Raw genomic sequence first — 15,360 nt, 5'->3', positions numbered from 1 at the left:
AAATGCTCTCTGCAGCACTCTTTCATACTTTCTTGAAAGATAGTGCAATTCTTCGGGCAACATAAGAAGCAAACTAAAGGACGATACAGTAGTCACTGTGATAGCATCCTACTAGGCAATTCCATTACTCTTTATTATTCTGGTCTTGTTTTAACATTGTTGGGGATAACTGATGAGTAATGATGAATCAATTCCCAGGATGATGAAATATCAAAATGTTACAAAATACATAAAAGATTACTAATATATCATAGTGATTGTGAGGCGAGAGTAGGCCTTCCTACTTGGTAAGATTATCAGGCCACCTGGATACAACCAATTAGCTTTCGCTTAACACTGACCACTGTTTGCCAATTAGGACCAATTAGCTTACTTAATACTGACCGCTGTTTGCCAATTAGGAAATTAGGAAAGGGGCGGAAACCCCCAGGAAAGTCCCGCGCGCGCGCGAAAGTTTTGACCAATGAAATTGCTTTGCAAACGTGTAACCAATCCGCTTCTCACCCTATAAATTTGTGTAACAGCTTGGGCTCGGGGCTCTCTGACCCACACCACTGCGTTGGTTGCGGCAGAGTCCTGGCTCGAGTCAGTAATAAACTTCCCTTTCTGCGAGTTGCATTGTCTTGGAGGCCTTCTCTCTTCCCACTCGGGGATTCGGACATCGGGCATAACAGTGATGAGATTACTAAAACCCTTAATTTTTCTTAGATTTATCTCATGGTCCAAAGGAATCATATGGTAATTATGAGAGAAATGAGTTTTACTCTGTTTTTTAAAATAAGTCAATTCCATCTTTGTTATGTAGAAGATCCTTAAGAAAGAATAAAGTTTAAAAACTGACAGTTCTTACAGAGAGTTAGAACTGTTCAAAAAAGAAACAGGTCCTGATGGTTAAAATGAGGATTATAATTCTTTACAACTTTTAAATAGCTGTATCATTTATACAATACTTCACTGAGCTAAAAAAAATAGCTATTTTAAAAGAGAGTAGTCAAGATAATGTTATTACTTCAAAACTGCAAAGAATACACTGCCAACCTGCTGCTTAGATACTTTTCCAAACTTTTAACACTGTAGAAAAGTTAATCAAAATAATATCATACCACCTAATTCTTGCTGAGTATTTCACTTAAAACTTTGTTGTATAGTAATAGAAACTTTCAGCTTTCAATAACCTAATTTCTTTATATTAATCTACATGCTGTTTAACCTTTCAACTTCTTATATTATTTTCTATTCCCTTTTACCACTCGACATCAGAAGTTCAAAATTCATTAAAAAATTATTTATTTGGGCAAAAGGACAAAGTTACCATACTGGCAATGTTGAACTCTAATAACTTTAAAATCGTACACTGAACATAATCCATTTTATATTTGGTGAGCTTATTTTTTGTTTACTTCATGGGCGAATATAAACCAAAAAAAGGAAGTTACATAAAAAAGGAGAAATTGGAAGGAAAAAAAAAAAACCACCCTAAACTGGGCTTCTGAATAGGTAACCTAAAAAGAAATGTCTCAAAGATTATTTTAGACATGTGATAACTTACTTGGATAAACAAGCAAAGTCACCAACACACAACATCTAACTTGCATATCAGCTCCCTAGCCATCGGTCCACATTCCTTTTCATAACCAGCCCCTATAGTTGCTCTAACCATTACAGTTAGTGCCAGAGAAGTATCTTCTGGCTGAATGAAAAGGGCCAGGCAAAAAATCATGAAGAAAGCAGGGAGAGTGAGGAGGCCTACACGTGGAGAGGGAACAGAGTGGACAGGGGTGTCCCTCCAGCCCTCCCCTGACCCCAAAGGAAACCAGTACCTCCTCACATACTGGAATCAGTTCCCTTTCAGAATTAACATCTTTGTTAACATACAAATCTAGACCAAAGTGGAAAACAAGTTGAGTTTTACTATTTAAGTGGGTTGGGTCCTCGAATCTTTTAAACATGATATGAAGAAACTTGTGGAAGATTTTGTTGTTGTTCAGTCGCTAAGTCATGTCCTAAGTCAGGACTCTTTGTGACCCCATGGACTGCAGCATGCCAGCCTCCCCTGTCCATCACCTTCTCCCAGAGTATGCTCAAACCCATGTCCATTGAGTCACTGTGAAAGATGTCTGCTCTGTATCTGATTCCCACACAGGTCAGATTGGGGTACTCAGAATATTCAACCAGGATTTCGTCAACAAAGACAAAAACAAAGGAAAAAGCAAAAACAGGACAAGTATTTTACGTTATGTATGAATGATAGAGGATGCATTTTGGAGGAGGAGCTAAGATGGTGGAGGAATAGGACAGGGAGACCACTTTCTCCCCTACAAATTCATCAAAAGAACATTTGAACGCTGAGCACACTGCATAAAACAACTTCTGATCGCTAGCAGAGGACATCAGATGCCCAGAAAAAAAAAAAAAAAGCAGCCCATTGTCTTCGAAAGGAGGTAGGAAACAATATAAAAGATAAAAAGAGAAACAAAAGAGCTAGGGACGGACCTGTCCCGGGAAGGGAGCCGTAATAGAGACAGTTTCCAAACACCAGGAAACCCTCTCACTGGCGGGTCTGGGGGAAGTTTTCGAATCTTGAATCTCAGAGGGCAACCTAACTGGGAGGATGCATTTTGACGCCATGCACATTGTGCTCCGATCCAAGGACAACTAAGACAGTGTGTTACCTGCAAGAGTCTGAACAGCAAAGACAGCTAGCATCCTCTCTTATGTAAAACTGAAACTGTTAAGAATTTCACTCAAAAGAGGCAATAGGACAACTTGGATATTTTGATACTATTAAGAATATCTTAAAGAATTTTATCCCTTCTGAATCGACTTTCTAGAACTTTTTCTAGTGGGTGGTTACGACATATCCATAGTAATTAAACCTACATTGTTAGCACCTTACTACAGGGACAATGAGTCTTCATGCTCTGAAAATACTTTTTTCCCTCTTTCTAATTTGCATTTAAAGTTGTTGTAAGATCTGTACTTTACTAGAAAACACAGTAGCCTAGACAGTGTGCTCTGTGTGTGAGTGAGTTTGCTCCAGGAAGAATCTCCAGTCTGGAGCTAGCTATTTGCCCTAAAAGGGAAAACCCATTCGGGAAGTAATTAGCCAGGACGCAATCCCGAGGCCAGATGGCTATTTTAAATGCTCCAGCTGTTTTAATCTCCGAACTACACCAGAAGCTTTGTTACTTAGTAAAAATGAGTTTTCTTATGAATTAAGTGGCCTTGTTACTTAGTATAATGGATGTTTGAAATTCCTGGGGGAAAATGAGTGACATTAAGAGCCCTGGTCTGACTGGAAACACACAGACGTCCGCCAGCCACTCCGGTGTGGGCCGGTGTCAGGGCTGCAGCAAGCCCCAAGGGCTGGGAGGGCAGCAGCTCACTTGGAGGATGAGGGATGCCCCGTGTAGACCACATCCTGTCTCGGATGCTGTCATGTTGGCCTCAGTAAGTCTTTATGGAAAGTCTGGGTGAGAGTACTAAAGACAGAGCAACGACTGTGTTCAATTTACCTACAAAACTGATTTTGGTGCCTGCTGGTTAATACAGGTGAGGGTACAGAACTCTGACTCACTTTCGTTGTAACTTGGTAGCCAAGCAGTAGGGAGGTCACCTGGAGCCTGTATCTGGCTCCAATGATTAGAAGCTAATTAGCTATTAATACCTCGAGGTACATAACTTGGGAATTGCCAAACTGGCTTAAATCTTTGCAAGGGAAGGAAAAAAAGAGAAAAGAACAAAAAGGGAAAAGATTTGAGGAAGTATGGAAAGTGATCCCCACTAAAACTTTCTGAGGGAAGATGTATCTGCCGATACAATCATTTTGAAATTGAAATCACTGTTTCAAAGTTTCATTACAAGAGATTCATTTTACATAAACCTCTCCATCTGGAATCCATCTGACTTCTCCGTAAACAGAGAGCTGGACTAACTGTGAACAATTATTTTCATAAGGGTAATGCTCTCCTAAAGAATCTCCCCTAACACAAACCATATGCTAGTCTTTGAAAAAAAAAAAAAGATATTCTTCAGGAAATTACTCGTCTATATCAGATCAAAGAAATGAAAACAAATGGATTCTAAAATTTATGGAATTTATAGTTTCAAATATTTTCACTGCAAGCACGTAGCTTTAAATATGACTACATGGAATTCCACTGGGCATACAATTTATCTTTTAACATCACACTGCTCTTTCATGTTGATGTCCAACCCCAACCCCAACCCCAGGCCTGGCCTAACCATGGTGCCAGAGCCTCCCTCCTGGCCAGACCCCCACACTTCTAAATCTGGGGCATAGGCACGATGGAAAACAGTATAGAGGTTCCTTAAAAAGAGAAAAGCAGTTACCATATGATCCAGCAATCCTGTTCCTGGGCATTTATCCGGAAAAGATGAAAACTCTAATTCAAAAAGATATATGCACCCCAATGTTCATAGCAACACTATTTATACTAGCCAAGACATGGAAGCAACCTAAATGTCCATCAACATGTTTATCAACAATGGATAAAAATGTGGTATGATACACACACACACATATACACATACACAATAGAACTCATTCATAAGAAAGAATGAAATTGCCATCTGCAACAAGATGGATGGAGCTAGAGATTATCATACAGAGTGAAGTTAGACAAAGAAAGACACATATATGATACTGCTTACATGTGGAATCTAAAAAATAATGCAAATAAATTTATTTACAAAACAGAACCAGACTCACAGACATAAAAAACAAACTTATGGCGACCAAACGGAAAGGGAGGACAGGGATGAATTAAGAGTGTGGGATTAACAGATATATACCACCACATATGAAACAGACGAGTCACTAGGATTTACTATGTATAGCACTGGGAATGATATAGGTTAATATCTTGTAATAACCTATAACAGAAAAGAATCTAAAAATATATATATATGTATAACTGAATCATTTTTGCTGTATATCTGAAACTAACACAACGTTGCAAATCAACTATAAAAAAAAAGCAAAAAAATTAGGGCATGCATATTCCCAGAGAGCCTGGCATGTGCAACATGCTACCTGAGCTCAAATGTATGTGATGGCAAATGATCAAAAAGTTAAAACCCAAATGAAGGTGAGCTCTGTCCACTGATTAGTCCAAGGGTCTAAAAGAGTGTCTAGCACTTAGTAGGCAACCATACTGTAAATGAATGGATTCCACAAAGACGTCTACACACCTACTATGTACGTGGGAGGCACAGAGCCAGCAACTAAGGATCTGGAAAGCAAGATGGGAGGGCCCCTACCATCAGGGATCTTACATCCTAGCAGGAAAGAAACCACAGGTGAGCACAGGCAAACCACAGACTGTGGGAAGTGCTATTAAGGAAAACAGCAGAAGGCTTGGAGAGAGAACACAGGGAAACCTCCTCAGATCTGATTTAGGTTCTGAGAAAAATGAGGAGTATAGGGGACAAAGATGAAGAAACTTGGACAGACTGGAAATATGTTCTGGAAGTGGACCCACAAAATTCACTCCTGGCCTGGACATAAACCATGACAAAAATGCTCAATCAAGGATGACTCCTAGGTATTTTGGTTTTCTAGGTTTTGTTGATTCTATTTTGTTTTACGCTTAAGCAACTGGGTGACTTGATTGTATCATTTATTCACATAAGACTTACAAAAAGATACTTTGAAAGAAAAAGAAAAAAGTTCCATTTGGAATATGCTCATTTGAGAAATCTATTAGACATCCAAATGGAGATAACAAGCAGCACAGTGACCAGCAAAGCTGCTGCTGCTAAGTCAAGTCAGTCGTGTCCGACTCTGTGCGACCCCACAGACAGCAGCCCACCAGGCCCTGCCGTCCCTGGGATTCTCCAGGCAACAGAACCGGAGTCGGTTGCCATTGCCTTCTCCGACCAGCAAAGAATAGGTGCTTAATTAACAATTAACTGAAATGCACCACAAAAAAATCCAATCATGTAAAATTTGAAAATGAGTCTACACTGGCTACTCTCTAACGACCTGAGAACCAGGGTTGGCAATACCCACTGAAGACTGCTAAAATGTTTTAACTGAATGTGAAATGAGAGTTGATCAATGGAACAAATATTGCTAAAATCAACCTTCTTATGATATTGTGCAGTTAACACCTTATGATAATAGCAGCTGGTTATGAAACTCTTTCTTTAAAAAAATACTAAACATATCAACACAAAGTTGACTTTCTAAAAATTAAAACTCAAAGCCAACAATTTAAAGGCATCTTTGTTTCTTGGTTGAATGATTAGCTATGTCTAACAACACTGCCTTAATCAAAAATCTTTTTTAAAAGGATTAGCTTTTGCTATGTTAGATGGAGCATACTTAGTGATGATTATTCAGTAGCACAAGCACTTTGAAAAGTAGAACTTCAGCTGAATCAGGGTTTGTTGAGAATTTACATTGATGGGTGATTCTTGCTAGAATCAATTTTCCTGGAAACAATGTAAGAAATTCTTCCCACCAGTAGAATGTAAAACAAGTTCCCACCAGAATAATCTTTATCAACCTTTGGACAAGCTGTGCCAATAACAAGCATTAAGGGGACCATGTACAGTTACTGCTTTACAAATGAATTTCAAAAGGTGATTACCTAATTTAGACTACCATTTAAAGGAGCACATCAGAGCAGAGTTTCTCAACCTCCATATAACTGATGTTTGGGGATAACTCTGTTGTGGGACCTCCTGTACATTGCAGAACGCTCAGCAATATGCCTGGCCTCCACCCACGAGATACCAAGTGTAGGAACCCTAGGGGATTCCAAATTGAGAACCACTGAGCTACAGTAATGCAAATTACAGATTTGTTATTTTAGACACTAAGTTGTGTCTGACTCTTTTGAGACCCCATGGACTGTTGCCCACCAGGCTCCTCCATCCATGGGATTTCCTAGGTAAGAATACTGGAGTGGGTTACTATTACCTTCTCTAGGGGATCTTCCCAACCCTGGGATTGAACCTGTGTCTCTAGCACTGGCAGGCGGATTTTTTTTTTTTTTTTTTTTACTGCTGAGCCACCAGGGAAGTCCGTGGAACTGAGGCCTCTTGCCAAAAGCTACCCGAGTAACAAGCTGGGAAGCTAAGCTCCTCCAGCCTCAGCAGCCTTCAGATGCTTAGCGCTAGCCAGTCACATGGTAATGACGACCTCCTGGCAGACCCTGAGCCAGAACCAGCACCCAGCAACATTGAGACAAAAAATGCTCTACATCACTAGGACTTACGGTATCTGGTCACAAAGCAGTAGACTCTAATACAGAGTTACCTGTCTCTCTGTTCCAAACACAAGATCCCCATCAGCTGAGTCCTTACCTTTTAATAATGGGATCACCACATTCTAGACCAAAGGGCAGGACTAGTTAGTAGCAATTTACCTTTTCTAGGCAAAAGTGAGACAAATGAGCACAAAACTGTTTCTCTTGGATTTGGAGTGTGGTTTGGGAGAAGGGGGTGTTTAGAAATCAGGAGAGACTGGTACCTTGATTTATGTGGTAAAACAAAACATTTTCCACAACGAAGTCCTTGAAAATCTTTACAACACTCATACCAAAGCTGGTAGCTATCTCCCACCCCACAGCACAGCCACTAAACACAGGGCTTTCAGCAAAAAGAATTTAAGATTTAATTGTGGCTCAGACTCAACGCTGATGATCCATGGAATGGCAGAAACTCTAAACGCAGCTCAGCGTCCTCAAATCTGAAAGTCACAGCCGTGCTTCTTACTGACGCAGGCGTATTTGTTATCCCACTTTGTGGAGAAAAAGCCAAAATAATTACTAAATGAACCTGGACTAAGCAGATCTTCAGATTTTGTCTTACTAGGGATAAACAGTATTCCAAGCAAATACATCCCTACTACTTTTCACATAACCTGGAAAGCCTCTTACACTTCAACTACCTTTAAGGGTATCGGGTGTTAGGGTGGAGTTGTCCCCCACACCCCCAAATTCATATGCTGAAATCCTGATGTCTACTAGCTCAGAGCAAGACTGTATTTAAAGAAAGGGTCTGCACAGATGTAATTAAGTTAAAATGAGGTCATAATGGTGGGCTGAATCCAACGTGACTGGGGTCTTAGAAGAACAGAACAGACATACAGAGGAAGACCACATGAACTCCCAGGAGATGGCTGTCCACAAGCCAAGGAGACAGACCTGGGAAGAAACCAACCCTGGCCACACATTGATCTCAGACTTCTATCCTCCACTGTGAAAAAATACATTGTTTCATCTATTGTTTAAGCCACCCAGTCTGCAGTGCTCTGTTTCAGCAGCCTGGGCATAAGCATACAGAGGATTATCGGCTACCTTTGTATACTGGGTCCCCTATGGTCTGGTCACTCACCTAGAGTCAGACATCCTAGAGTGTGAAGTCAAGTGGGCCTTACGAAGCATCACCATGAACAAAGCTAGTGGAAGTGATAGAATTCTAGCTGAGCTACTTCAAGTCCTAAAAGATGCTGTGAAAGTGCTGCACTCAATATACCAGCAAATTTGGGAAACTCAGCAGTGTCCACAGGACTGGAAAAGGTCAGTTTTCATTCCAATCCCAAAGAAAGGCAATGCCAAAGAATGTTCAAACTACTGCACAACTGCACTCATCTTACACACTAGCAAAGTAATGCTCAAAATTCTCCAAGCTGGGCTTCAACAGCACGTGAACTGAGAACTTCCAGATGTTCAAGCTATTTTTAGAAAAGGCAGAGGAACCAGAGATCAAATTGCCAACATCCACTGGATCACAGAAAGAGCAAGAGAGTTACAGAAAAGTATCTACTTCTGCTTTATTGATTACACCAAAGCCTTTGACTGTGTGGATCACAACAAACTGGGAAGAATTCTTAAAGAGATGGGAATACCAGACCACCTTACCTGCCTCCTGAGAAATCTGTATGCAGGTCAAGAAGAAACAGAACTGGACACGGAACAACAGACTGGCTCCAAATTGGGAAAGGAGTACGTCAAGGCTGTATATTGTCACCCTGCTTATTTAACTTCTATGCAGAGTATATCACATGAAATGCCAGGCTGGATGAAGCACAAGCTGGAATCAAGACTGCTGGGAGAAATATTAATAACCTCAGATATGCAGATGACACCACCCTTACAGTAGAAAGCAAAGAGGAACTAAAGAGCCTCTTGATGAAAGTTAAAGAGGACAGTGAAAAAGCTGGCTTAAAACTCAACATTCAAAAAACTAAGATCAAGGCATCCCGGTCCTGTCACTTCATGGCAAATAGATGGGGAAGCAACAGAATCAGTGACAGGTTTTATTTTTTTGGGCTCCAAAATCACTGTAGATGGTGACTGCAGCCATGAAATTAAAAGATGCTTGCTCCTTGGGAGAAAAGCTATGAACAACCTAGACAGCATATTAAAAAGCAGAGACATTACCTTGCCAGCAAAGGTCTGTCTAGTCAAAGCTATGGTTTTTTCAGGAGTCATGTATGGATGTGAGAGTTGGGACCATAAAGAAGGCTGAGCACCTAAAAATTGATGCTTCTGAACTGTGGTGTTGGAGAAGATTCTTGAGAGTCCCTTGGACTGCAAGGAGATCCAACCAGTCCATCCTAAAGGAAATCAGCCCTGAATATTCATTGGAAGGACTGATGCTGAAGCTCTAATACTTTGGTCACCTGATGCGAAGAACTGACTCACTGGAAAGACCCTGATGCCAGGAAAGACTGAAGGCAGGAGAAGGGGATGATAGAGGATGAGATGGTTGGATGGCATCACTGACTCGATGGACTTGAGTCTGAGCAAGCTCCAGGAGTTGGTGATAGACAGGGAGGCCTGGCGTGCTGCAGTCCATGGGGTCACAAAGAGTTGGGCACGACTGAGTGACTGAAATGAACTGAACTATGGTCTGGTGGCTTCTTCTCCCAGAAACCACATCATCAGACTATTGTACGGACCACAACTTTACACCCCCACAGTAAAAAAAAAAAAAAAAAAAGTCACAGTTATCCTGATTTCCAAAAACCGCCTAGAGAGGAATCGTTAGAATTAAAGTTGCTTTGATTCTGGCTTTCTCAACTTTAACCAAGACATCTAATATCAGAGGAGGGAGGAAAAACATAGAAACAACTCCAGCTATTGGAGCAGAAATAGCAGAAGTTGAACGATTTGCTATCAAAGTGTTGACTCCGAGAAGCTGGAAAAGGGAAGGCCATGTCCTGTGACACTGATCTTGCTGTCATTCAGGAAAATGTCCCCAGACGAGCTGTGTGAGCTGAGGGGGAAAGTAAAGTTTTCACTGAATTCAGAGAGTAGGATGGCTGAGAAGAAAATTTTAGAGAAGTACCATCCCAATATTCCGTGATAATCTATATGAGAAAAGAACCTAAAAAATGAATGAATACATGGGCCTGTATAACTGAATCACTCTGCTCTACACCTGAAACACACAACACCATAAATCACTGTATCCCAATAAAACTAAAACATTAAAAATAAATAGAGAGAAGTAACAGTAGCGATAAATTATTCTGAGATCCATATACCATAGAAACAGCAAGGTACAAAGACGACAATTTACCACATCAAATTCCAACTTCGCTTTGTTCAGTGTTAATTGTGCCCAGTGCTTTGTTAAGTACTTGACATGAACCTCATTTAATCTCCATGACAAGCCCAGAATTATTTATATCATCCCCAACCAAAGTGCAGAAATAGGTTCAGAGAGGTTGTAACAACACAACCACAGCATACATAACTATATGTTTAAATACAATAAACATACAATTTAAATTACTTTCCCATTTGTTTTTTCCTCTTTTTTTTTTTTTTGCTTTTCAAAATGTGACTACTAGGAAAATTTTAATTACATGTGACTTGCACTGTATTTCTATTCACTGTTCCATACTACATCTGTTAGGGAGGAAGATACTTTATTTGCTTAATAAGTCTGAGGACTGAAAGGTTTCTGGCACTTTTAGACTTACAAAACGAGATGAGTTATCATTTTTCACAGTCTTTGCATTTCCAAATGATTCCAGGATTGGATTTGCTTGCAAAAGCTGCCGTTCAAGTTCCCCCTAAAAGACATCACACATAAAGACACACATAAATAAAAGCAAATGTATGTTAATCTCTCTACTCCATTCTTCAAAGAAAAAAAGAAGCAAACAAAACACTGCCTCTTTTCCTCAGTTTTCTCATTTGCCATCTAACAAATTTTGTTGTTGGCTTCTTATTCTCGGTCTTATGGGCTCTGCTAAAGGGGGAAAAAAAAAATCAGCCTCTATCACGTGACCACAAGGAGAAGATGATGTCACATTGAACAGAGATGCTAAATATAAGGACAGGCCACACAAATTAAGTGGAGAATTTTTAAAATTAAGCAAACTGCTTTTCATAAAATGAAATTTAGCATGGTACTTCAATTAAGAATATATTAATACTTATGCTTCTGCTTATTTCTACTTTGCCTTGTTCCAAAGATTTAAGGCAGTGAATTCTAATAATTTCCACTGTACTGGTAATAAGACTTGCCATTTTCCTAAAGATTTAACATGATATCTTAATGACATAGACAGGGCAACACCCTCATCTCCAAATTCAGAGATGACAAAGATGATGATGCTACTGAATTCTTGCTCAAATTTAAAAAGCTAAGTATATCATATTTGGTGTAGTGTATGCTTTATTCAGTGTCCTTACTTACATGCAAATTAAGCTATAAAACAGTTTACAAACAAAAGATGTAAGTATATTAATATGTGCTTTAATCATGAAATACAACAGAAAGCTGCATGAGAAAGCATGAAGCCATTTCTGGTCATGAAAAGCACTACAAAATGACCCTATGCCCGGGGAATGTAATTTCAGAATTATACTCTAAGACTTAAAATCCTTTTCCAAACACAAATCTTACCTGTGTATTTTAAAATACCCATCATTATTCTAGACCTAAAGAAAGAAATAAAAAACACTAATGTGCTTCTCTAAGCAAAAAAAAAAAAAAAAGAAAGAGTATAAGGAACCGCAGGTAGGATTTTTAAATGAATGGCCAATTGCCACGTGACGCATGACACTATCATCAAATCCAAATCCAGGAACAAGTATATACCGTAAGGCAGTCTCAGCCAGCGTGGTTAGACGTTAGGAGGTGCCGTTCCCTTGGGGAGAGGGTGGGGAATGTGCCTGAGACCCGTGACACAATGTGCATGCACTTCAGAGCATTTATCTGGACTGCCGGGTTTTCCCAGGTCTTCACCACAGTCTACAGTTGTGTTCAACAGAAACCAGTCAGGAACTAGTCCTGCCATGTGAATGTCATGACGCAGCATCAACTCACGTTCTCAACTTTAGATAACATGCTCCCTGTACAGGGAATCTTCCTGTTTATGGACTTCAAGGGAACCAGACTATTTCTGATGTAAATCTTTCTAAACGCTATATGCTGTCAAAGCTTCTCAAACATGGGATCCTGAACCAACGTTAACAAGGCTGAAGGTCATCATTAAGGACAGCAGCCATTGTGCTGTGACACAACAGAGAGCCTTTTCCCTAGAGGTCAGAGGTCACAGCCATCACTGAGTCTGTGGCCAACATCTTGCCAAGTCCTTGGTGCACTGTCTCTGCAATAATGCCTTGGGCTATGAGATTCCTTAACCTCACTCAGCCTGTGTGATAAGGGTGTGGAAACTGTCAGAAAAAATACTGACTGACAGATAGGTGGGGCACTGCACTTATCTGACACGGCCACAGTTGGCTCAAGGAATCAGAACAGAGATTCCTTAAAACTACACACTATCCTACCAAATCATAATAAAAACACTTCCAATAATAACTTATCTTTAAAACGTTCTCTTAACTTGAAGACAAAACAAGTATTGTATACCTCATTTTAATATTCCCTAGACATGGCTTCACAAGAGTTGTTTGGGTCAAGATAATTGGTTTTTTTTTCTCCCTGGCGTGTATATGTTGTGTGTGTGTGTTTGTGTCTGCACACACTGTGTGCATGTGATCCACTGGTCTCGATCCCATTCTTTCATTTAGCATAAAGGCACCAGCTGCATCCTCTGCGTCAAGTCAACATCAAGCTAAAATAATGTTCTGTGAATGTCTGCTGAATGGACGGATAATGACAGGTCCAAATACACTCTATCAGTATCTGGGGAGGGGATGGTGGTGAGCCAGAGGTGGCAGGAAGATTTGGATTAAGGGTCCTCATAGTCACTGTGGTAGGTGTGGAGATGTGGGTCTCAGCTATGGGGGCCACTCCATTAACAGGGATGTGGTGGTACTTCTCTTCCAATGGATTTCTGACATGATTGAGACCAATTATAGATCTCAAAGACTCAGGAATGAATCATATAAAGCTTGACCAAAGCTAGTACTATACAACACACAAAAATGATCTTTAGGTAAGAAATTACCACTAAATTTGATCACTGCTGCACTGAATAATTCCACACTTAGGTAGAAAGTGCTTACAGCTCCCAACCAAATTATGAAGCCATTTATAAATGTCCAGGAGCAGTGACTAAAGTGTTAACCTTTCCACTGGAACTGCATGGGCAATGTTCCTCTATTTCTGTTCTATGTGGTAACAAGAAATGTCACTGTGGAACATGGGGAAAAGAAATTAGTATTAACTACTGAAATTATTTTTAAAGTTCTAAGTACTTAAATCATTAATGCCAATCATGATGAAAACTACACCCCTGTGTTTATTACATAATGTATTACATATACTTGCTCTATGATAGATACAGAATGAGTTTGAAATTGGTGAAAAAATAAAAAAAAAAAACACAAAAAAACCACACACACACATCTTTCAAAATTCCAGTTCAGCCGGCAAGGGGACTCGGGCTGGCCTCCTGCTGCCCTCATAGGCCTAACAGGCAAAGCTGTGGCTTTCCCACTGACCACAGAGTAGGGCTGGAAGCTGATGAAAGTGAAAGTCACTTAGTTGTGCCTGACTCTGCGACCCAATGGACTATACAGTCCATGGAATTCTCCAGGCCAGAATACTGGAGGGGGTAGCCTTTCCCTTCTCCAGGGGATCTTCCCAACCCAGAAATCAAACCCAGGTCTCCCACATTACAAGCGGATTCTTTACCAGCTGAGCCACAACGGAAGCCCAAGAATACTGCAGTGGGTAGCCTATCCCTTCTCCAGGGGATCTTCCCAACCCAGGAATCGAACTGGGGTCTCCAGCATTACAGGCAGCTTCTTTACCAACTGAGCTATCACGGAAGCTGGTGGCAGCAACTAATCACATGTTGAGAAACAAGCTCCAGGATAGGCTATAATTTCTGTGCTTCCTACTTGCTATCTGTTACCCTTCTGTATCAGTTCAAGGCAGTTTAGACCAGTAGATACAAAGTCATCTGGAAGCTGCCATCTGATGTGGCTGACTGAGCAGTTAGCGGGCAGATGGGCTGGCCTGAAGAGGTCATTCTCAGGGGATGGTCAAGTTTAAGAAATTAGCTGTCTTCAAACCTGCTCTGAAATTGCACTTTTTCTAGGCTTCAGAGCGGCCTTAAACACCATGCCAGACAGCAAGGGTCTGTAACAGAGACATACGATGAGGGAACCTGGACTGAAGATGGACTTGCAGTTGGCTGGGGCATTAAGACAAATGAGGACTCATTTTGTTACAACTAAAAGTTTACAGGTAAATGTTTTACTTCTTAAATACTGTGGCCTTAATTTTGAAAATTTATTTCTTATATTTGTTCATATTTCTATAATGAAGATGAAGTTATAAAATACATTAAAAAAAACTGAACACTTCACAGAGCTAGGAGAGCCTCAATAAAAAGACAATGACAAGTACTGACTAGGAAATGGAGAAACTGGCACGCTCATACATTGCTGGGAATGTAAAGTGGTACAGCTTCTATAGAGAGGTCTGGCAGTACCTCAAAAAAAAATTTTTTTTTTTCCTCAAAATGTTAAACAGAAAGTTAGCACAACCCAGCAATTCCACTCCAGGTATACACCCAAGAGAAGTGAAAACGTATGTCCATGTGAAAATTGATATATTGCAGCATTATTCATAATGGTCCCAAAGTGGAAACAATCCAAACGTCCATCAAGTGATGAATGGATAAACAAAACATGATGAATTTAATATAATGGGTTACTATTTGGCCATAAAAGGAAGGGAGCACTTACACATGCTCCAACAAGGACAAACCTTTGAAAACATGCAAAGTGAAAAAACAGTTACAGAGAACCACATGTTATATGATTCCATTCACATAAAATACTCAGAATAGGTAGACTCAGAGAGACAGAAAGTGATTAGTGATTTCCAAGGGCTGGGGGGGACATGGAAGGTGATTCCTATGGGTAAAGGGTTTCTTTTGGGGGTGAT

At 40.2% G+C, this 15,360-nt stretch overlaps 1 protein-coding gene across 1 annotated transcript in view; it reads right to left on the bottom strand.

Moving 5' to 3' along the window:
• MYH10 (myosin heavy chain 10) overlaps window positions 1-15,360 on the bottom strand; it is a 121,247-nt gene that overhangs the window by 58,737 nt on the left and 47,150 nt on the right. The window contains 1 exon segment of the mRNA XM_043474452.1: window positions 10,967-11,059. Coding sequence (XP_043330387.1) covers window positions 10,967-11,059 — 93 coding nt within the window.

This window comes from Cervus canadensis, chromosome 1 (assembly GCF_019320065.1).
Source record: "Cervus canadensis isolate Bull #8, Minnesota chromosome 1, ASM1932006v1, whole genome shotgun sequence".
NCBI classification, from domain to species: domain Eukaryota; kingdom Metazoa; phylum Chordata; class Mammalia; order Artiodactyla; family Cervidae; genus Cervus; species Cervus canadensis.
This window is presented reverse-complemented; position numbering and strand designations above follow the sequence as displayed.